The sequence below is a fragment of the Mustela nivalis genome (assembly GCF_964662115.1).
Source record: "Mustela nivalis genome assembly, chromosome: 14".
Lineage (NCBI taxonomy): Eukaryota > Metazoa > Chordata > Mammalia > Carnivora > Mustelidae > Mustela > Mustela nivalis.
The window spans coordinates 54,919,992-54,944,120 of record NC_139033.1 but is presented as its reverse complement, the minus strand read 5'-3'; the positions used below and the strand labels follow the sequence as shown (position 1 = coordinate 54,944,120).

The window sequence follows — 24,129 nt, the reverse complement described above, 5'->3', positions numbered from 1 at the left end:
CAGGTATCAGAGTCCTAGAGTGGGAGAAGGAAAATGGGGTGGAAGCAATATTGGATGAGATATGGTGAAGATTTTCCATGACCAAAAAAAAAAAAAAAAAAAATGATGGTAAGCCACAAGTTCAAGAAGTGCTATAAACCTCAGGCAAGATAAATTCTAGGTAAACCAAACATAAGCACTTCATAGAAAACCAATGGAAATTATGGCAAAGACAACATTAAGAGAAATTAGATTCTCTTTAAAAGAACAACAGTAAGATTGACAGCTGATGTTTCACCTGAGCTGATGTGGGCTGGAGTGCACAGTTTGTGAGTACTCCAAGAAGATAATTGCCATTGTAGAATTCTGTATCCTCCAAAAAAATCTTTCAGAGCGAGGGTGATATGGTACCAAAAGTACAACAAAAGAAAAGTAAATTGTGTTTTATCAAAATTAAAAGCATTTGTGCTTCAAAGGACAACCTCGAGAAAGTGAAAAGACAACCCACAGGGTGGGAGAATATTTTGCAAATCACATATCCAAAAAGGGACTTGTATCTAGAATATATAACTCAACAACAAAAAGGGAAATAATCCAATAAGAATGGGTAAAGGATTCGAATAGGCATTTCTCCATAGAAGATCCCCAAATGACCAATAATAAATATGTGAAAAGATACAATCATTAGCCATCAGGGAAATGCAAATCAAACCCACGGGATACCACTTCACATTCATTATGATGGCTATAATCTAGAAGCAAACAAGTGTTTGGTGGAATTATGGGCCATTTGCAACCTTCATGCATCACTGGTGGGAATGTAAAATGGTGTAGCCTGTTTGGAAAACAGTCTGGCAATTTCTTAAAAAGTGTACCCAAGTGAAAATATATGTCTATATAAAAAGTTATACAGAAATGTTCATGGTAGTTCATATTAGCCAAGAAGTGGAAACAATTCCAACGTCTATCAACTGAACAATGAGTAAATCAAGTTTGCTATATCCATGCAGTGGAATATTATTTAGCAATAAAGGGAATGACATATTATAATATGGATGAACCTTGAAAACTTTACACTAAGTGAAAAAAGCCAGCCACAAATCACTACATATTGTGTGATTCTATTTATGTGAAATGTCTAGAATGGGCAAATCTTTTAAGACAAAGTAGATTAGTGGTTTCTGGGGGCTAGATGGGGGTGTGATTGTGGGAATGAGGAGTTACAGCTAATGGATATGTGGTTTCTTTTTTGGTTGATGGGAATATTTTAAAATTGATTGTTGTGATGGAGGCACAATTCTGTGGATATACTACAAGCTGGCGAATGGTACACTCTAAATGAGTTAGAGGATATATGAATTGTATCTCAGTAAAGCAGTTACCGAAAGAATGGAGGTAAAGTAAGGATGTTTCCAGAAAATAGGAGCTGAAGAAATTTGTTGCCAGCATACGCTCCCTAAAGAAATAATAGAGAGAGCTCCTCAGGCAGAAGGACATTATCACAGATAGCGGCACAGAAATGCAGGAAGGAATGAAGATCAAGAGAAAAGGTAAATGTGTGGATAAATTTAAATGAATACTGACTGCTCAAAATAATACCAGGTCACAGGGTTCGAAATATGTTTCCTAATATCTCAAAAGGTATAGACCATATTAAAATGGTCTAGTGCCCTTAAATTGTCTGGGAAGTGATAATGTTCATTTTTAGTAGGTACTTCTGACTCAGGAAGCCATGTGATTATCTGTAGGGTAAATTACTGAAAGAATTAACACAGGTGGGTACCTAAGAGTAAAAACAATAATAGAAAAATAAAAAGGATATATGGAGTAATAAAGAATAGGAGATTGATCCAAAAGTCAGCAAAAAAGGAGGAAAAGGGAAACTAGAATGTGTAGATTTGAACCTAAATAGCAACAATCACTTTAGGTTAACAGACTTTGATTAAATACTTGTATTGAAACACTGAGATTGACAGAGTGGATTAAAAAAAACCCAAACTCTGTTCTCCTTAAAAGAGACACTTCATATATATATATCCCAAATGTTGTAAGTGAAAGATGGGAAGACGGTAAACCATGTGGTGCTAACCTAATGAAAGTGGTCTGGTTGTCCTAGCAACAGATGATGTCATGTTTAAGGTCAGTAACATTCCTGGAGATAACGAGGGAATCTCATACTCCTAAGAGAGTCAGGCTACTAGGAAATAGCAATCAATCAGTTCGATATTGACCAAATTAAAAGGAAAAAGGAAATTCACAGCTGTAGTGGGTGATTAATACGCCTCTCTATAGAACGGGCAGGTTATTAAAAGCAGTGAGGATAGCTGAGAATCCCACTTAACACACTGTGGCTATTGAGGACATATCCATTTCATTTACTGGGCCATAGGTGAGTTTTGAGAAATTTCAAAGAATTAAAATCATACAGAATATATTTTCTGACTACAGAAAAATTAAACTAGAAATCAACAATAAAAAAGATACTTAAATATCTGTTTAGAAAGATTTTATTCATTTATTTGAGAGAGAGAACAAGAGAGCACAAGCAGTGGGAGAAGCAGGCTCCACATTGAGCAGGAAGTCCCATGCTGGGCTCCATCCCAGGACCCTGAGATCATGACCTGAGCTGTGGGCAGATGCTTAACCCACTGAGCCACCCAGGCGCCCCTACTTGAAGATCTTCAAATATTTGGGAAGTATGGAACACATTTCTGAATAACCCATGGATCAAAGAAGAAATCCCAGTGGAATTTAGGAAATTTTGTGGACTGAAGATAATAAAAATACGAAATATGGCATATCAGATATTGTGGGCTGTAGCTAAACCTGACAGAAGAGAATTTTAGTCTAAAATGCACATAATTGAAAAGATAAAAGACTGACAATCATAAGATCTTGGATGCTAGAATAAAAGCATTATATCAAACACAAAGAATGTAGAAGGAAGGAAATTAATGAGATTAAAAAAACTTAAGATGGTGTAAAAGCAATATAACGAAAATATTTTTCCTTTGGAAAGAATAATAAATGAATGAGGAGCCTTCCCTAAACCGTGAGAAAAAGAGAAAGCATAAATTAGCAATATCAGGAATGAAAAGGAGATACCATTTTAGATCTTCAAGATACAAAAAGTTAGCTGTTATCCTTAGATACACCAGTACGGTTGTGAGATCTCAACTGCCATGTTTGCATTTACACCTGAACCTCCAAACTGGTAGTTTTCTAGATTTAGTAGATTTCTCTATTCAGTGTCTCCTCTTGTTTTAGGTGTAACGTGTTAACAACAAAACCCCCAATTCTATCCTGTCTTGCTGCCCACAAGAGCTTTCCTTCTCATGTTTCTCATGTTTGTAAAAGATATCACCAATAGATATTAATTTGCTCAAACAAGAAACTCAAGATTTTGCTTCTCTCTCTTGGGTACCCCTGCAGCTGATCAATCCCCATGTCCCTCTTGCTTTGCCTTCTCCCTTTCCCTTTCTGTCCATGAATCAGCCCTCTCTCTCCTTTCTCTCCGTTCCCACAGCTTTCACCATTGTCCAACCCCCCTTCAAATCCTTCCCTGGCATCTTCATTTGTCTTCTCCCTTCCATCCCCACATTGCAAAGCTGGTCCTTCATGCGTCCCATTACAACCATTGCATGGCTTCCCATTGCCCTAGAATCAAGCCTAAACTCTCCTGCGGCCAGGATATCTTTTTTTCCAGAGCCCTTGGCTTCCTTTTTTCAGAGTCTTTACTCCTCACACTCCTTCTCTGGAAGGGGTTTTGCATCCTTTAGCTCCCTGCTCCCCAAACCTGTCCTACAATGAAAACCACAACAGACACAACAAAGGTCACAAACTCACTGTCCTTCTCATTTCCCTGAACTACGACCAGCTGTTTGGGGAACAGCCCCATGTACAGGCGTGAGTGCTGCCAGGGCTGTCCTGATCGTGGTCGGCTCCCTAGGACATGGCACGGTGTCTGTCACAGAGAATGAGCACAGGAAAGGATTATTAACCTGCATGAAGGAATGGATTATTGTAATGGATCATATATAATCCTGAAATTTAGTGCTGATACTGTTTTTCAAATTGACTGAAGTGAAACAGAAAATGGAAAAAGGTAACTGTAAACACGAGCAGATATTCCAGCCTCTTTCAGAGAGGTTAATGCGTTCTTGGTTATTTATTTAATGATAAAAAAGTCTTTTAAAATAATTCAAATATTTACCAGATTATCACATCCCCTCGGCTTGAGCTCTTAATGGGAAAAATCTTGCCGTTGTCTTTCGTGTAGACTTTGGCAGAAGCCCTGGCCTTTGGTTGGTGAGCTGTACGGTTTTGTTGACTTAAATAGAAACCTGGAAACTGCCTAAATCAATTTCAGGGCATTGCTTCTCTCACTGAATTTGGTGGCCACAAATAACATAACTTACTAAAGCTTTCCAAGGAAGTAAAATCTAGCCTCTTTCCAAGTAAATGCGTTCATATTATTTCATAACCTATATATGCTGGATCTTCAAAAATATCCTTGTACTTTACCCTAAAACATTTATTAAAGTACCTGTGATGTATTCATTGTTCCAAAGAAGTTAAATGGGCACCTAGGGATTTAAAAGTTTGAGTAACGTGTGTTGGGGCTAGCCAGTAGGATCTGTTTTCTTCTGATATTATGTAAATCTGTTTCATTTGTTTTTTCTCTAAGGAAATGGACTGGTAGATGAAACAAATCATTTTTCATTATGAAATGTATTACGTATACAAAAGAATAAATGTGAAAGGTTTGTATGGTTTGAAGGACAGTGAAACACATGCCACGTCTTCACTACCCATCTTAGGAAATGGCAGAGGGCAGCCAAGATGTGCATTACCCTCCTCTGTCTCGTCCCAATGCAGTGGTCTGTGTGGGTTGTGGGAGAACCAGAGCCCATAGATGCTGGAATGGCTGAGCCTGGGTTTTGTCAGGTTTTATTAAGAAATTGTAGATGGACCTTATGGCACTGCTTACTGGAAAGCTCTCTTTCCTACTTTATTTATTTATTTTTTTTGCTTGTCACCTATGTCTAGTTCCTTGTCTCTGCTGCTTTTAGAAGGAACCACAAAGTTTAAAGAAGCCGTAAGCTTCGTGGCTGCCAAAGAAGAGAAACACTATTTGAGGGGGAAACAGGCGTAGTGTTTAGACCTAATGAATGCAAATGTGCTGTCCACTTTTCACTGCTCTTTGAGCTGGGATGAGCCTAAAAGGGGGCCACCCAGGGAGCTCCCTGTCAGCCTGCCCTGGAGAGAGATGGGGCCCAGAGTCATGCTTCGTTTCTGAGCCCATAGTGGGGCTGGCTTTGTGTGTGGTCAGTGCAGTCCGAAGAGCCCTGTGCTTGAAGGTGCTATCTTGCAAATCTTCATGCTTTCATCTTCTAATGTGCATTTTGTACAGTGGGACGATGGAACGTGCTCTAAGGGCTCAGATCCACAACCCATGTGCTGTTTTACCTTCTGCTGCCTCCTTATCTCCCTGGGAGGGATTCTCAGCTGACTACTCTCCCACTCCTTGATGCTCCCAGACTTTCCGCCCAGCATCTGCTGTTGTCCTCTGTCCCAGGTAGGGACTTGGGGAAGGACATGCCTGCTCTGTGGCCTCGGAGGACTGGGCATTGTGGTGGCATTCGTGTACTGAGCTGACAGTGTCGTGTGCGTTTGGTGGCACCTTGGGGATGAGAGCCTGTCACCCATCACCAATCCAGGCGCTGAGCACTCTTAAGTGTGAACTTGAATTCCCTGGGGGCTGCATGTCTGCGGTGGTGTGAGGTGGTTGACCCTGGGAGGGGGAACTGGACCTAAAGCAACAATCATAAGACGTTGGTCCCAGGTCTATGGGTCTACTGGGTGGTTCTTCTGGTTTGGGCCAGTTTGGCTGACATCTGCCGGGCTCTCTTGTGTCTGTCATCAGCTGGTGGATCATCTGGAGGCTGATGATCCACGTTGGCCTCCCTTAGTGTGCAGCAGTTGGCAGGGTGTCACAGGGGCAGTAATAGACCGACAGACGTCATGAAGGCTGGCTATCCCCAGCTACTTCCGGCGCTGGCAGAGTTCCAGGAGCATTAAGAGCGGACAGCCCTAGGGGAACAAGTACCTTTCAGGTCTCTACGGTGTCACATGTGTTGCTCAATTAGCCAAAACAAGGCATAGGCCAACCCGGATTCTAGGCGTAGAGAAAAAAATCCAGCTCTTGATGGAAGGAGCCACAAAATCATACTATAGGCTGTGCGGATACAAGGATGGGAGGAACCAATCAAATGACGTCAGCAAATGATATTTTAGCTTTCATTTTTCTTCTCTTGAAAATCATCCTATGTGTTCCCACTTCTGAACTATTACCAAAATTAGCTTAAAGGATAGCCCTTGTGTATATTTATAGAACAGTTCTGTGCAAATTTATTTTATTGCCTAGCCTAAGGATCACTGTGGACCCACTGGCCAAACCAAGGTAATCATTAAACCACCCCAGGAACATGCATGCTACTTCACTGGATTAAGGAAAGAAAAGAACATAGAAATCAAGACGTGACATCAGCCTTGTCTTAGTTCTTTTTTTTTTTTTAACCCTCCTAGGATGGTGAGTCTGCCTTTTCTTTTTGAATGCCCTGTCTTTGTAGGAATAGTCAAGAGAACCTGAGAGTGGCCTTGTGGAGCCCACCTGTGAGGGGTGGATGGCCGGCTTTAATGGTATGCAGAGGTGGGGTGACACAAAGTCCTGGAGCCCTCCTGTGGCTCCGTGGCCGACCCCCTCCTGAGCACTCTGCCCCCTCACCAGAATCCTGGCCACATGTTCACAGCTGGATCTGAAGTCTCCCTGCCACACCAGTGTCACTGCCACTGGCCTTCCCTGTCCGCTGCACTCTGCAACAGCCCTGTAACGGTATCTTCCCATGGGGCTCCCCGCTTTGTCTCATGTCCTGCGGTGCCCGGCAGGGTCCTGGTCACCGCACGGAAAGCCAAGAAAAGAGTGCGGGGAGCATGCTGCCAGGGGATCAGGGCCGACGTGAAAGTTGTCGCAGTCAGGAAATTCCAGGGCCCTCACGTCACTCAGGAAGACGGTTGACTTGAGCGGCCAAGGGAGGAGATCGGGTTGCCTCGGTGGAAGTAGGAACGGAGGTTCCCTGTTGGGCGCTGGTCGGGCAGGGAGGTAGGTGTCTGCGTCCTCTGTGGAGGTGAAGCTGGGAGACTTCTGTGTGACCCTTTAGAACAGCCCGGGCGGCATGAACGTTGACTCACTGCCTGTTCGCATGGTGCGTTCTCTTGGAACAGGTACCCCGACAGGACTGGAGAACGCATCGAGGGAACTCACCAATTTGCTTTTAAAGTGATCCCTAAAGCTGACCCTCCTTTAGGGGTTTTCATGGTTTCCATGAGCGTCCCTCCAGCAAAGAAGCCCTTTCTTCCAACTCCTTGGCCCATGGGATGGTTTAAATATTAACCTCCCATGTACTGATGAGCTGGGGCCTGGGGGGTGGCGTGGAGCGGGTGGTGTGCGCTGCCTCGTGGGGTGTCTTCACAGGCTGCGCGTGTGGTTGGGACCCCTGTGGTGCTTGCGCATCTCGGCTCACTAAACGCTGCGACGTCTGACCTTGACCCCCTTCCCATAGCTCTCCTGTGAGGACGCCTCACATTCTTCCTGACAGATTAAAAGGCACGTAGTCATCTCCTCTGGTTTAGTTAACTAACACGAGCACAGATTGCCCATCTGTTAATTAGGGAAGCAGGGTTGTGACGCTGGGTTTGGAAGAAATGGCGGCCTTTCTTCTGGAAGGAGGACTGGGGCATTTTTATGGAGGATGCTTGGGTCGCGCGGGAGCCTGTGGCTGCTAATTATAGGGAAGGAATATGACTGAGGAGGAACTTCCACACATGATAGCAGTTGGTTTAAATGGCTTTTAATTCTCTTCTGTGTTCTATTTGTGTGTTATATTTACTCAATAAAATGATCTTTGAGGGGAGGAAGCGTTTATGTGTTCCTTGGTGCCCAGCCCGTGTCTGATATATAATTTTGTTAAAATTGAACTAGGGAAAGGGTAGTAATGATGCCCTGAATGTGAGGAGAGGAATGATGAGAACAGGCAGTTCTGCTAAGCTTTTGGGATTCTGTTGCTGGAAGCCAGGGAGACTGTGGGGTGTTCTGTTGTGGTTCCGGGCTGGCCGAGAGCATGCTGAGGCTGATACTTGGTGAATGTTGAGGAAAACCGGATATTTGTATTCGTCTCAGGCTCCTGAGAATAAAGCAGAAGGTATGGGCTGGGCATGGTGGGTAAACTGGCCACAGTTGCTGGTAAGAACAGCGCTCAATCTGCTGGTGGCCAGGGAGCCCCACCTCTGCCCCAGCTAAGGCGACCACCAAAGGCTTAGGTGGGGTGGTGAGGACGGAAAGCCCGTACAGGGTCCTCAGCCTCTTATGCAGGTCCTGCTGTCTCCATGTTGGGTGCCTCCAATGAATGACATGACAGGACCAGAAGGGTGTGTGCCAGAGTTGGCCTGGGTGGCTGGAGGTGCTGAATGTCCATTCTTGGGAAATTTTATGAGCTAGTTGTTGAATGTCGCCATTATTAAAAAGTAAAGGATATAAACATACAATTAAATAAGTTATATTTAAAACAAAGCTAATAAATCCTCAAAACATGTCACTTCCTAACTGTTGTACTGCTACTCATGAGTCTGACATCTCTTGTATCTGGTGAAAATACTATACACCGGTGGGCTTCTGTGTCTCTTTTTCCAACTCCATGCTCTGTGACTTTGGTGCTTGAAATAGGCCTTCGCGGCAGTATTTATACCACACGTACGTGCCCATTCTGCCTCTCTCCAGGCCCACAGCAGCACTTCCTCTCTGTCTGGCCCGCGTGTGGACCCCAGCCTCGGAATGACTCAGGCCCCCTGGAGGAGAAGCAGAAACTCTTTATCCAAAAGTCTCTTTCTCTGGTCTCCTGCGATTCCAGGGCTGAGGCCAAAGGAACTGTTACAGCCTGAAGGGCTTTCATTATCCCCATCTTCTGGTCGTTGATTATCGGTGGTATGCAAACTAAGCAACAGTGTTAGTCCTATCAACAGGACAGATCAAGTCAGTTTTCTTAGTTCCTCACCTCAGCGGGGGGTCCGAGCAAGCCGGAGCTGCAGTCATTTCAGCACGAGTCATGGTTTGGTGTACTTGTTAACTGGTTCGGTTTCTCATGGAATTTTCCATCTAGGAACAATCAAGTCTGATTTTAGTCCACAGGAGACCCTTGGCCCAGGAGATGCCTTCTGCAGGAAATCCTTCCTGTCGGCTGCTTCCGCAGGCTGGGGGAGGCAGCTCCCCTGCGCGTTCCCCCCAAACTCGGGGTGCACCTTTTACACCGCAGGACAGTGAGTTTGGCCAATGGGACCATCGGGTTTAAATGCTTTCTCAGATGAGATGATCCATCTGCAAAGCGCCAGGCAAGAATGCTGAAGCATTCACCAGCGAGCGCCTTTTGTAGCTAAGGGGAGTGGTTTGTTATTAGAGAAATAAAACAAGTGAATCAAATGGGATTAACCCCTTCAAGTGATTTAGCTAGGTATTTCTTACAAATAATTAAAAAAAAAACCCACAAATTCCTTTCATTCTGTTGAGGATAACTAGAAACAGGAACTGCGGGGTCTCTACAAGAATTAGCCCCCTGTTACAGATGCCAATTCTAACCAGTCAGCGGTCTATGTTTCTCTTGTTGAGGATAATAAGCAAAACCTTTCCATCCAATGAGACCAATTCCTTGTTTGAAATCCCACTTACAGTGGGAGGATTTTCAGGCATTTATCCAGATGTTTTAAGGGAGCTAAATATTTGCCTTTGTTTTCCCCCAATCTCCTGTCATTTTGGAGTAAGAGCCATCACTCATCGGGTAGGTGAACACTTAGCACCACACTTATGGCCCAAGAAATGAAGCATGAAGTTGGATTTCCTCATCATGTTAATCTTCAGTAAAATTATTTTCTTGTGTGTGGGTTTTTTTTTTTTTAATTTCCTGTATTTTCAAGTGTATCGATCATTCTAAATGCTGACGGCCGTAACAACCTCACAGTCTTAACAATTTGCCACAGCAAAGGCTCACGTCTTGTACTCTTGTAACTAGCCAAGGTGTGTAGTAGACTCTGGCAACAGGATACTTTCTTCCATGCAGGGATTCAGGAACCAGAGTTCCTCCTAGCCGGGACTCTGCTGGTTTCCAGACTCTGGAGTCCTCCTCCGGCTTCTCTGCCTCTAGGTGTGTGGGGATGTTAAGGCCAGGCCTGTTGGGGGCCTTTTTTTTTTTTTTTTTTTAAACTTTCTCTCATATTCTATTGGTCAGGCCTCAGTTACGTGGCCATTAGCCCTGCTGTAAGACTGGGATGTCTGCTCTCAGGGCCCTAAGGGAAAAGGGAACGGGGTTGGCAAACTTGTGGCATGGTCTTGGCCATACCAGAACACTACACATGACACATACTGCATTTTGCAAGCATGGTATTTTCAAGCCCTTCATAGGTTTGTGGCCATAGAGAGGATGCAGAATGGCATAGGGATCAAGAGTTAGGGATCAACACAAACTACCAGCATCCAGATCCCAGCTCCACTGTTCCCCAGGTGTGACACTGGGCAAGTAACTTAGTCTTTCTCTGTGTCTTAGCTTCGTCTTTGTAACATGGGGAGGACAATAGAAGTTAATAGGGATTGTGTGAGAATCAAATGATGTAATCTATGTAAAATGCTTAGAATTAAGCATGGAACATAATTAAGAGCATGTCAGTGTTAAATAATTTTAAAAATAGTAAGACTAGTAACAAAAAGACCTAATGTCTTCTTTGGTATGTTGTAATTTGAATATGGTGTCATTCAGATAGAGAACATTTCAGTTCAACTGTAAAAAGTGTTTATTGAGCAACTACTAATTGTCATGTACCAGGTAGGACCATAGAATCTGAAGGAGTAGGCTTTTCACTGAATCAAAGGAAATGGCATGTTCTGCCCACCAGGTTTGCCTTTTAGACTCTGTGACTCTTAATCTATGGTCACATCAGCATTGTGATTTTGGTTTCCACTCCCTAAATCCTCCATGGCTTATTTCTGGGTTCCTCAGAGTGGAAAGTGACACCGGTGTCAAAGGGCTCTTTCTCCTCCCCCGTCCCCTGGACCCTGTCAGTGCCAGTCCCTTCAGAGGCGTCATTGCTGTCTGGTCACTGTGTCATGTGCTCCCAGTGGATTTGGATGAACCTGCTACCTCTTCCAATTATGATCTGAATTTCAGAATCATGCTTGATTTTCAAAAACACCTGAGGGCCCCATGAAGTGATTTCTCCGTCCAAAGTGCACATCCCAGGAGCAGGCTGGGCTTAAAGGCTCTTTCTCTTGCAGCTGGATGACTGTACACTGCAGCTTTCCCACAATGGCGCCTACCTGGACTTGGAGGCCACCCTGGCAGAGCAGCGGGACGAGTTGGAAGGCTTCCAGGATGATGCTGGGTAAGAGCGACAGTTGTCCCTGCTGACTAGTCCAAACTGTCCAAGATACAGAGATATGGGGGTACATGAAGACCTTAAAATACTTGGAAGAAACCACGGTAGCTTTGACCTTCTCTGCACTCACAGTCACACAAGAGAAGGGAGACGCAGGCGACTGACCGGCAGTCATTGCAATCCCTTTTGCATTTTGAGTCATTCTTCTTGACAAGACCACTCAGGGGCAGAAAGATTTCTGGTATAGTATAATCAATCACATTCTATTGACCTTCTAAGTTTTTTTTTTAAACCAAATATAATTAAATTAATGTTTTAGTAGTTTTGACTATTTTAAGCATTGTTTTTAAGGATAACTTCCTGGATATTTCATTTCCTTGGCAGATGTCCTAGCATATTTTTTTTATACTATGTCACCTTTTGAACTCACAGTAGTGGAGAGAATGATTTGTGATGGTGTTAATTAACATCCAGTTACTTTTAGCCTACATTTAGAACTGCTTAATACTTCTGATTGCTGTGAATCTGAATAAAGTGATAGACATAAAAAAAATCAGGTGGTCAGAAAGTCAAATCACATATAAATCACATATAAACATACAGTCAGCTCTTCCTGCGTTTATTTGGTTGTTGAAATAGCCTTTTGATTGGGGCCCCCTGCCTTTCTGTCCTCATCCATTCAAAACCAGGTGTATCTCTGATTTCATCACCTTCCTCCTTAGAAACCTTCAGAGATTCCCTGTTGCTTTCCAAATAAAACTTAGCTGTCTTAATCTGGTGTTCGAGGACCTCCCCGAAGGTTGCTTTAAAACTACCTTGCCTGTATTGAAAATAGATTGCACCCAGGTGAATCTTATCTGGGAGTGCTGATTCTTCATGAGAGGCTCAAAACTGAGGGAAAATGGAAACCTCCTTAGTGTTAGTTTCCTACCTGATTCTAGTATTTACGATAGTTTGCTGGGTTTTCCCTACACCTGCCACCGTTCATGGTGCTTTCTCTCTTAATTGTCCTCTCCCTTAGTTGTCTGCTGCTAAAGCTCTAGTAGGTCAGTACTGGGCTTGTCTGATTATCTGTCATCTAGCATTTTCTCAACACATTAAATGTGCTTACTGAACATTGGTAGTCAAGTAAATGGCAGGATCTCAGAATGGATTCCTGAATAACAGGACCATGAGCACTAAGGCCAAGTTCCTTGGTAGGAACCAACAAAGTTTTCTGAGGACCCAATGGGAACAGATCCTGGAAACTACCATACGCTATGCACACACTCATTATTATGTCACACCAGATTCTACTCATCATTATTAAAAACAAAAACATTAGATTGATAGACTTGGGACAATTCCATTGCTAGTTTTTACTGACAATGATAATCCTTTATATAAGATGTCAGAATTCAGGCTGGATGACAGTCTAAGTGGATGATTTCATGGCTCATTGATTAAGCGTGCACCAGTTGTGTTATGAGTAGATTATTATCAACCTGAAAAATATCTCTACTGGTGTTACAGTTGGAGACCATGCCCTGTTCGATTTTTTTCTTTCTTATCAGAATTCAAATGATTTGGGGATGGGAGCTTAGTGGAGGAAAAAAAGGATCACTACATTAGATAGCAGTAGTAAGAGTTGAGGGTGAGGAAGAAAGGGGCTCCTGGGTGGCTCAATCGGTTAAGCATCTGGATCTTGATTTCTGCTCAAGTCATGATTTCAGGGTCCTGGGATTGAGCCCTGCTCTGTGCCGGGCTCTGTGCCGGGCATGGAGTCTGTTTGAGATTCTCTCTCTCCCTTAGCCTCCCCCCTGCCCCACCCCCAGCACGTGCACACTCTCTCTCTAAAAGAGAAAATTCAAGCGCGGAAGAAAATAACCTTTCTGGAGCGCCTGTTGTGCCACTCACAATACCAGGCACCTTATTCACGGTCTGTTTATTTAATAGTTCACTCTCTTAATAGTCACGTGAGTGGATTTCATTGTTTCTTCTTCACCTGAAACAACTGAGGGTCAGGAGGTAAATTCCACATCGAGGGAGAGAGAGCCAGGAGCTGGGAGAGCCAAGTATGAACACAGATGGACCTGATTCCAAGTCTGTACTCCCCTGACCCTCCCAGAGGTCCTGGGCAAAGGCGTTTTGGGTTTATTCAGGAAGTATGTTGGCGCCTTTGGTGATGTAAGTTTGGTTCATGCAAGGACACCATCGGTCCCAGGCTAAAATGCCGGATTTGGTTCAAAGAGCACTCAAGCATGCTGCACAGTGGCTCCGGAGAGGATGCATTTGCGGCCATCACCTGGCACTGTTGGCATCGGCATCCTGGTGCTCATAGTCCCTCCAGCCATTCCTCAAGGGCGAGGTACCCAGTGGCGAGCTCCTTAGAGGAGACCCTGGGGCTTGCTTCCTCACTCTGTTCCTTTGCGAATCATGACCTGGCCGTGGGTCCATCTGATAGGTGCAACCTTGACCCATTTCTGCACCTGCACCTACGATGGATTACAGCAAGAGGAGAAGGCAGGACTCCTATGTGGGCAAGTGTCCACCAGAGAAGGTAGCCAGACCCTGCTGGGTAGCCCTGGTTTTGACAAGTGGGCCCCAAACTCACCCCAGAGGGGGCTTTATGTCTTTGCCAGAGTCCTGGTTTGTGGGGACCTTCCCACCTTGTCCTTTGGAGTGTACTCAGGATGACACTCCTTTTTGTCCGGAAGAGTATTAAGATGCTAGCTTCACTGACCACTGGTGGGGTGGCCCCTCTGCCCCTGGCCTGGGTTGCAGAAGACAGATCGGGATGATGCTGTCCTGACCTTGCTGGGTCCTCTGTTCCCCCCGGGCCACTTACTGCCATTGAGCCCCAGCAGCGTATGACAGCTTGCTGGGAGCTGGTTGGAAGTGGCCAGCAGGCTGAGCCTTCCTGCACATCTGCCATGTCATTTGCACCGAGTGTCCCTCCCAAGTCCTCCCCTAGCACAGTGGCATTTGGCAAAGTCGTATGCCTGAGAACTCTTGTCTCCCACGAATGGGAGTTAAAATATAATTTCTTTCCAGTTAAGAAATGCCCTTTTGAGGCATGAAAAGGACACATAAAACCATTCTTTCCTCTTGATTTATTTGTGTGAGCTAAAGCAACAATCTGCTAATGTCGTGACCAGAGAATGACAACGTGTGGCAGGCCGTGTGCAAATGGTGGTGTTTTTTTGCACAGGGTGTTCTGAGAGAATTTTCCTTGCTGGAGGAGTTCCTTTGTTCTTGTCCATTACCCGGCTCTCTTATGCCAAGACTAAAAATTAACTCACTCCTTCTTTAGAGTTATCACTTAAGCTATAGCTAACCGAGAAGAGGAGAAAGACCTTGAAAAGTAGAAGGACAAAGCAATTATTATGCTACCAAAATGGATCCAGGTCTATTTACTGCCTTCCAAGGCCAGGGAAATTAGCCACCATACCATGGGGCCCAGAACCAGAAACTTCCAGCCCTCTGGGCGATTATTCCTGCCCCTTTCTTGCGTGTCCTTGTACAAGCCACTTTATCTCTGATAGGAGTTTATGAAATTTATTTGTAAAATAAAGACAATTCTACCCAATTCCATTTACACCCCCGTGTCAGCAGGGATGCCAGCAAGGTCTCTGCAATGGAGGGGAGCACGGCGGGGGGCAGCATGGCGTAATGATTAGGGACATGGGCTTTGCAATTAGCCTCATGGTTGTGTGACCATGGGGATGCTACTTCCCCTCTCTGAACCTCAGTCTCCTAGTAACTGGGGATAATTCTAATACATCCTCGTTGGGCAGTTGTGAGGAAAATAATGCAATGATGTATAGTATATAAATCAGTAAGCCGGTTCCCAGCATATAATACAAACTTGAAAGTAGTAGCCCTTACTATAACTCAAGAAGCGTTTGAGAAGTAGATACTCTGGAATGGGAATCACTGGATTCTAGACCTGGAGGGGTCCATACAGCCAAGCGCTCTGAAAGCTCATTTTAGTTAAGGAAACCAAGGCTGCATCCTTGCCCGCAGGGCAGAGCTGGGCCAGAGAGCCCAGGCCCCTTTTTTGCTTATTTCTACCTCTTCTGCCTCTGAAAGAAAACCAGGGGCAGCTGAGGGGCACGGGGTCCTGCCATTGAGGAGTTGGGTCTTGAAGTTAGCCCTGGGGACAGTGGCCTTGCAAGATCGAGGGGGAGGGGGCTGTCTGAAGGAGCATGGTAGAGCTCCCAGGGGCTCTACCCTGGGACCAGTGTGGTTGTTGCATGTAGGGTGAGCATCCCTTAGGCCTCCTGCCTTGGTCTTGGTCATTTAGGGTGCTCATCTTCCCCTGCACCCCAGGGGCAGCTCTGAAGAGAGCTGCTGCTTCTCCCCATCCTGAATCGCCTGGGGTGCAGCTTACTCCTCCTCACCCCCTGTCTGCTGGCCTTCACAGGGCTATGTGTGGTGGAGAACCGGTGCAACCCTGTGGGGTGGGGAGAGCTTGGCAGTGTGTGGCTTGAGGCTTGGGCCAGGCAGGGCTGGAAAGGGCCAAACATTGGAAGGTACTTAGAGCCAAATAGCCCAGACAAAGCTGCCTCAAAGTGTTGGCTTCTAGGTGCCTGCTTCAGGAGGCCTGATGTGGGGCCTGGGATCCTGGCCTCTTCAAAAGCTCCTCAGGTGGTCTCCTATTGGGTCAGAAACCTACAGCTTAGGTTCTCAGTGTTGGAGTGGGGATCTGCCCACCTGGGGAACTTTAACAACTTCCCTTCCTGCTCAGCTTCAGACCAATGAAGTCAGAACTTGGGGGTGGGCCCAGACGGTGCTGTTTTTTAAAGCCCTCCAGGGCTGCCTGGGAAGGCCATTCCTGAAAATGCTCCTGGAAGTTGAGCAAGGGAGCGTGAACTCCTGCGCCAAGTGGACGGCGCGGTGGGACGGCCCTGAGTCCCCCCCAGTGCAGGTGAGGAAGCCAGTCTTCAGGGGCCCGTGTGCCCCGAGGCTTCCAGCTTTATAGTTGACGTGCTGAGGGGCAGGGAGGGGTTGGGGAGAGCTCTGGTTGGGCTTGAACGTGCCTAGTTTCTTGGCCTGTAGCTTGTGAACCCCAAGGAACCGTGTGGGGGGGTCCATGGATCCCTGAGGTTTCTGCCTGGTTTGTGGGCACGCAGGGTTTTAGGTGGGAGAGCTCGGCAGGGAGGAGTGGAACCCTGAAGTTGCCACGCCGGCCCCTTCTGTTTGAAAAGGGCTGGTTTTCTCCCGCACCCGGACCTTGGTGGCTGCAGTTTGAGCCTGGCAGCCCCTAAGACCGCAGACTCTTCGTCTCCTTTGCCGGTTTGTCCCAAGAGCTCCAGACAACATGCTTGCGCTCTCAGCTGAAGGTCGTCACCTGGGAGAAGAATAAGGAAAAGCTGCTTGTTGCTTCCGTCCACACCTGAACCAGAGTCTTTCAACTCATGCAGGGCTTTTGTTTGTGTATGGCTTGGATTTTCAGGTTCAGTAAGTTTTTAGATTTGGGTTCAAAATGTAGGTTATTTTTCAATGCTGCTAAGTCTAGAAGCAGAGGAAACACGGACCAAGAGGTGACTGGATGAGGTTTCTTATCAGACAGTAGGAAGGCAAAACTACTTTTTCTTTTAAACTTGACCTATTGGGATGCAAAGAAATCTTTGAGAATCTGATGGAAGGCTGTGGAACCCTGCCCCACCTAAAACTTTGCACACTAGCCTCAGGCTAGTGCTGGGTTGCCTCTGAAATACCTGGAGAAAAGCTGCCTTGAAATGCTGGCTTCTAGGCACCTGCTTCAGAAGGTTGGTCTGGGGCCTGGATTCTCACCACTTTAAAAGCTCCTCAGGTGGTCTGCTGTTTTGGTTGGGAACCTGTAGCCTAGGTTCTTGGTGCTGGAGCAGGCACCTGCACCCACCTGGGGAACTTTAACAACTTCTCTTCCTGCTCTGCTTCAGATCAATGAAATCAGAACTTGGGGTGAGCCTAGGCAAGGAGATGGTTCTGTAGGAAATCAGGAGAGAGAGCATCCGTTCCCATGCTGAGGGGACAGTAGGAGTGGAAAGGCTCTAAGTACTTTCAAATGTTAGTTGTCTCACTGGACAAAGATGACATCCCGAAGGAGTGGGTGAGCTTGGGTGGGCACTGGGCTTTAAGATGGGGGTAGGGAGTCAGAGAGACCTGTCCTACAAAGGAGGAGTCTTCCTGGAAGCCCAGTAATGGGAAGGGTGGCGTGAGTGGACAGAAATTTGAGCTGGGAGGCAGCTGTCTGATGTGGCCCACTGTGATCTCAAGTACCTGAGCCTGGTGGCAGAGGAAGGCGGGGGGGGGGGGGTGGTTTGGGGCATGTGGTAGAAGGGGAGGGTGCTGTGGTACTAGCTGACCATGGCAAAACAAGAGTAAAATGGGCACATGACCTCAGTTGGCTCATGTACAGACAGCAATTTTAGAAAAGCAGTGAGGTTCTGGAGGGGGAGCCATTAGGGGAGGGAGCGAGCGTTTATACAAATCAGGTTACCTTGAACCATACTCGAGGCATGAGGTGGCCAGGTGAGGAATGTTGGTCTGGGACCCAGGTGAAGAGTATCAAAGGCCAGAGAGGCTGCGGTGATTCCTGGAGAAAGGGAACTGTAAACCTAAAACCTCTATTTAGGAAGATTTTGAGACAGAGAGTGGGCACGTCAGCACACCAGTTGCAGGAGAGGCAGAGGAATAGAATCTTCAAGTAGATTTCTCTGCTGAGTGCGGAGCCTGAGATCAGGGCTCAAACCCATGATCCTGAGATCATGACCAGAGCTGAAACCAAGGGATGCTCAACCCACTGAACCACCCAGCCACCCCTAAAAGGGGTCCACCTCTGCATCCAGAGGAGTTGTTTTATTTGTTAAAATTTTTGGAAATATTTTATTTTTTTAAAGACTTCATTTAGGGGTTCCTGGGTGGCTCAGTCATGAAGCGTCTGCCTTCAGCTCAGGTCAGGATCCCAGGGTCCTGGGCTCGGGCCCCGCATTGGGCTCCCTGCTCAGCAGGAAGCTTGCTTCTTCCTCTCCCACTCCCCCTGCTTATGTTTGTTCCCTCTCTTGCTGTGTTTCTCTCTGTCAAATAGGTAAAATCTTAAAAAAAAAAAAAAAAAAGCCTTCATTTATTTGAGAGTATGAGCAGGGGAGAGGGTTGGGGGGGCTAGGGAGAAGCAGACTCCCTGCTGAGTGCAGAGTCCTCTATGGGCTTTGATCTCATGACCCTGAGATCATGACCTGAGCTGAAATCAAGTCGGACACTAAGCCAACTGAGCTATCCGGGTGCCCCTTGATGTAAACTTAAATAAAACCTTGAACTCCTTGTAATTCTTTTTGAATTTTTAGAATAAGCCTAACTTGATTAGCCAATATTGTCTTAATTTGTATCTTAATTTTCTAATGTCCTTTTTGTTAGGTTTTGGTATTGGTTACACCAGTTCCCTAAAAATGCCTAGACTCTTTATCCTGGGTAAGCCCTGGAGGAGGTTAGGCAGTCCTCCAGCAATGGGCAGGGGGTGCAGGTGACCATGGAGTCTGTCTTCTTTCAGCCTGGGTCTGTTTCTACCAGCTCTGTGACTTGAGGCGGTTTATGTCCTTTCTACTAGTGTTGTGTTCCTCATCTGCAAAATGGGCACAGCAGTGGTACCCATGTTGACGGTGGGAGGAAGCAGGGATGGGGGATGGAGGAAGCGTCCGTGGACATAGCTGTCACTTACCACCACCCCCTTCAGCTGAGGCCAGTCCTCTCCTCTGCTAGGAATGCCTGGGATCTGGGGCCACCTTTCTCTCAGGTGGTTTCCACAGCCTGTGGCCCCCAATTCCACACAGGCTTTCTTCCATTGTAGGATTTCATTGTTAAGGGGCAGATGGGGAAGGAGGTTGAAATGATGAAACTATTTCAAAACAGGCCTTTATTCTGTGGTCTTGTAAATTCCCTCGGGGTTTAGCATGACAAAGCCAACTGCCTGCTTTCTCAGTGCACTAGTACAGAGAAGACGCCTCCACCAGGATGGTGCTTGTTTCTGCGCAGGTGCCTGCAATCCCAAACCACATCAAACCACACTCCTCCGCTGTGGGATGAGAGAATTCTGTGGGAAAACAGGCACGTCCTCAAAATTGGGTTTTTAGTTGCTTGAAGCTAAAAGCAGGGCTATCAACTGGCACTCTTGAACTTTTCCAGAACTTGAGCTCTTCTGAAATCATCTCCTTGGTCATTCCATGCGTTTCCCCCCATGCCTGGGCATCTAAAGCATGTACTTTTGTCTACATGCTTTATGTAATGACTCCTAATTGCTGAAAATACGAGGTACAGAAAATCTTGAGGTCTGTGGACTCAGGGTTCACTGTTACTGGTCATTAGGTTCTTGGTTCTCTGGTCATTCTCTTTGGTTCTCTGGTTCCTGCTCCAGGCCAGACCCCTGCCCCGCACTGAGTGAAGAAGCACCCCAGCTGGTGGTTACTGGCCCCATCCCAGAACACCCCAGAGTCTGTTCAGTCATTCAGGTCCATGCACTTAGAGCTTTCTAGCATGATCACAAGAATCAAAGGAAGGTCAGCATCTGGATTGTCCATAGAAAGACTTGTGTGTGTGTGAAGAAAGTTTCATAGTCTATGTTGATAGGAATCCCAGACTTGGGAAGATGGGTCAAGTGCTGTGTACTTGGGAAAAGCTCCTTGAGACTGGGGCTTACACACAGCAATTGTAAAACAATCAGATGAACAAAAACATAAAGGAGAGGCTCATGGGCATCTGAAGGGATTGTGAATGCAGATTTCCTGCTCCTAAGCAGCTGCGGGGCTGGAGGCCACTGCATGCTTTTGTAGGCAATGCAAGTGGTTTTCCTTTCTCCATTTATTTTATTTTATTTTTTTAAGAGGCTTTATTTACTTATTTATTTGACAGACAGAGATCACAAGTAGGCAGAGAGGCAGGCAGAGAGGAGAGAGGAGGAAACAGGTTCCCTACTGAGCAGAGAGCCCGATTTGGGGCTCCATCCCAGGACCCTGGGATCATGACCTGAACCGAAGGCAGAGGCTCAACCCACTGAGCAACCCAGGTGCCCCTGGAAGAGACCATTTAAAAAGCAATACTTAACCCTCTTACCGGGTCTCAAGAATAAATGTGCAGTGATTACGATGAATTCATAATCACGGTATTAGCTGTGTGCCCTGGTGAGATTTTGTTCCTTTCCCTCCAACATAACCCCAAAACCTGGAAGCAGAAGAGCACTGCCAGACTGTTCTGGAGTGGGGGCGGGGAGCCCTGACAGGGAGAGAGGAATGGCCAGAAAAGTGATGGGAGGGAACTCAGCCACCGACAGACCCCATGGGTTATCTGCTGCGGTGCTGCTGAGCTGGCTCCGTCTCCCCTTCATTCACAGGCTCTTCCCTTTATCCAACTCCCAAAGCCTTTGTTACCTTGAGGTCTCCAGGTCTCCTGTTTTCTCCCAGTTATCCTCCCAACTGCTGTGTGCCTTAGTCCTTCTCTGCCCAGGGTGGGGTGAGCCATACGAGGAGCAGAATGGGGGAGAAAGATCCATCTCCTTTTCTTTTAAAGGGTTTAAGAGTGTGTGAGCACCCGTGGGGGGGGGAGGGGCAGAGGGAGAAGGAGAAGCAGAGTGGGGAGCCCGATGTGGGGCTTGATCATGAGACCCTGAAATCATGACCTGAGCTGAAGGCAGACACTTGACCGACTTGAGCCACCCAGGCGCCCTCCCCCATCCTGTTTTCTTAAATAAGCGAGGAGCATACAAAGGTGTGGTATACATTGGCGTGGTTGAGACTAAATAGCCTGTAAGCTCTTTGGTGAACCCCTACCCAGGGGTCAGTGCTGTAACCATCTTGACTTACCATGCAGCAAACCAGTCTTGTGTGATGACCCCGCTGTGTGCCTTCCTTCTATATTCAAAAAACGTAAAAGTGGTCGAGCAGATGTGTGTTGTTACATTCCAGGGATCCCACTGGATGGGCACGGATTTTAAGGTTTTCCCAACATGGTCAAGCATGAGCACATGATAACTGTGCGGATGGAAGGAGTTGACCAGACTGCACTCACAAGAAAATGTGTGTGCGGTCTCCCAGCGTCCAACCTCCTCGTTTAGTTTTCTGAGACCTCATACTCTTTCAGGGTAGATTCTCGTTCTGTTTAGGTCCCTGCTTACCTCGAGTCTCTTGGACGTGGGTGTGCCAGAGCCTTCAAGCTGACTGACAGCATGTGGGTGTCGTCGTGGCGACCGCTCTGATACCTGTGTCTGTTTTGTCTTCCATCTCCATTAGGCGGGGCAAGAAGCACAGCATCATCCTGAGGACGCAGCTGTCCGTGAGGGTCCATGCCTGCATCGGTGAGTGACATGTGCGGAAGCGGGTACTACCATATGCCCCCCAGTGATCAGATGTGTGCTGGGAAGTGTCCTTGAAGCAATAAAATACTTAGGATACTTAGGGTTCTGCTCTCTACTTGGATGAGCCCCCGTCCCAGATTGTTAGTTTAGTGAAGCCATTTCCGGCAATGGTTTCCAAAGCTGTGTTTCATGCTGACTTCCTTTGCTGTTCGGTGAGTGAATGGAGCTGGAGGCAAGACAGACTGATGATGAGGTTCTTTGTGGGGCAGTGTCTGTGGGACCCTCCAGCCAGTTGAAGTGATCTTCATGTGCCATCTGGTGGCTCTCCGCAGCTCCCTGTCGGGCCGTGGGGGGTTGAGGCTCCAGGCCGCGGTCAGGTGACAGGAGGGGATCTCTCAGGTTTGCGTAGGATGGGGCATACGTAGATACAAAGCAATATGGTGTTGAGGGGATGTATTTGTGGTTCAGAATGGTTGCAAGCGGTCACATAGGAACCCCCCTGGGGCCTTTGCTACAGCCTTTTCCTGTACCTGTTGGTTTCCCCACCTACACGTGTGGGGTTGAATGGCAGTTACTGATGTGAAGTAGACCAACTTGAGTGAGGCCTATCTAAAACCATGGCCTGGTTTCCTCCTGGCATTCGGCTATGTTGAGGCAAATATCTAGTGCCAAAAACAGAAGAAAATTAAAATTCACTTTATACATAGGAGTTTTTCAGATCCAAATCATTTTGCTTTTATACTAGCTTGTGGTCTTAATTCAGAACTCTCATGAAGAGAGCACAAATCATTGTGTTGAGGCCTAGTCTACACCTGGAGTGTGGGGACTGAGTGGAGTGGGAAGCACGGTTTCTGGTCCTTTCCCTTCCTCTCTGCTTCCCTGTTGGAGACCCAGGCATGGGGTGAGGAGGTGGCTGAACGTGGAGGGGAATCCATGGAATTTTAGGTCACCTGGTGTTCCGTGTGTGAGGCCGTAAGTGTCTCCAGTGACAGTCTGACCATGTGGCTGGCGAGGAACCAGATAGCAGGTTCTTCAGCCTCAGGGCGGGAGGGTTCCTAATCTTGATGGAAACCCAGTGAGATCTGTAGAAGTTCCGCAGTTGACTGTTCACTTCTCAACTGCTGGTGGCACCGAGTGACCATGAGCCATGTACTCTAAAAATATACACTAGATATTTAATCCTTCACTTAAAAAAAAAAAAAACCTGCTTTACCCCGTTTCCTGTTATTTCATATATATATGAATCATGTCTACCTGAAGAAAAGGCCTGTGACCTAGGACTTCTGATAACCTCACCTTCCCCCACAACAAGATCTACAGCATATTCCAGTATGTGCTGAATCCTGTTGGAGTTTATTGGTTGAAGTATATAGTTGATAACCTGTAGAGATTTGGGACATGAGGGTGAAGTGGTATTTCCCAAGATGGTAAGGTGGTGCAAAGCATAGTAACACTAAAAATGGGTAGATCGGAATCCTAATGAACTAATTCCTTCTATGTAATTCACTTTTTGTACTTAAATATTTCAAGTGCAGGAGTTTTTAAAACCAGCCTCTAGGTTACTGACTCGCTAAACTAACTTAGGTATCCTATAGTCTCATATAATCTCTGACGAGATCGGGCGCGCTCAGGGTGGTATGGCCGTAGACTCATATAATCTCTGTACTATGTAAAACATAACTTATCCCCATAGCACGCTGAGCACCAGGAGCCCGTCCCACGCTCTCCCAGGACACGCATGCCTTCCTGCTGGAGGGATTGACGTGGGTGCTGACAGGATCAGGGGCTTTGTTCCCAAACCTCCTTAAAGCCAACTGCTCTTGCATTTGAATTGAAGTAATTGAATGAAGTCATAGGCATATATCCTATAAACTAATTCAATAGGAGTCTTAAAAAGTCACTGCTTTGAAAATTCATTGTTTTGGACAAGATTCAGAATTGGTGACTACTAAAGCATTTGTCAACATAGGTGGGTGACAACAACTACAGAAGTTGGAGTAGTGCCAAACTGGAAGGGCTGGGGCACCTGGGTGGCTCAGTGGATTAAAGCCTCTGCCTTCGGCTCAGGTCACGATCCCAGGGTCCTGGGATCAAGCCCGGCATTGGGCTCTCTGCTCAGCGGGGAGCCTGCTTCCTCCTCTCTCTGTCTGCTTCTCTGCCTACTTGTGATCTGTCAGATAAATAAATAAAATCTTTAAAAAAAATCTGGAAGGACTGTAGTCTTCACAAATGTCTGTTCTTGCTTGACTTCACAGAAAGTGAGATGGGAAATCCCGGACCTCCTTGGTGGAGGAGTTCATGAAGAAGGTCCACAGAGAATTCTAGTTAGTAGACCCTTATCCAAGAAAGCTCATGGCTTGAAAGTAGGT

General features: G+C 46.4%; 1 protein-coding gene across 22 annotated transcripts in view; it reads left to right on the top strand.

Annotated features, from left to right (window-relative positions):
• FHOD3 (formin homology 2 domain containing 3) overlaps positions 1-24,129 on the top strand; it is a 456,221-nt gene that overhangs the window by 47,417 nt on the left and 384,675 nt on the right. For all 22 annotated transcript variants that reach the window (XM_082699502.1, XM_082699490.1, XM_082699491.1 and 19 more), the window contains exons 2-3: positions 11,354-11,460; positions 21,696-21,760. In XM_082699502.1, the coding sequence (XP_082555628.1) occupies positions 11,354-11,460; positions 21,696-21,760 (172 nt within the window). The remainder of the gene's footprint in view (positions 1-11,353; positions 11,461-21,695; positions 21,761-24,129) is intronic.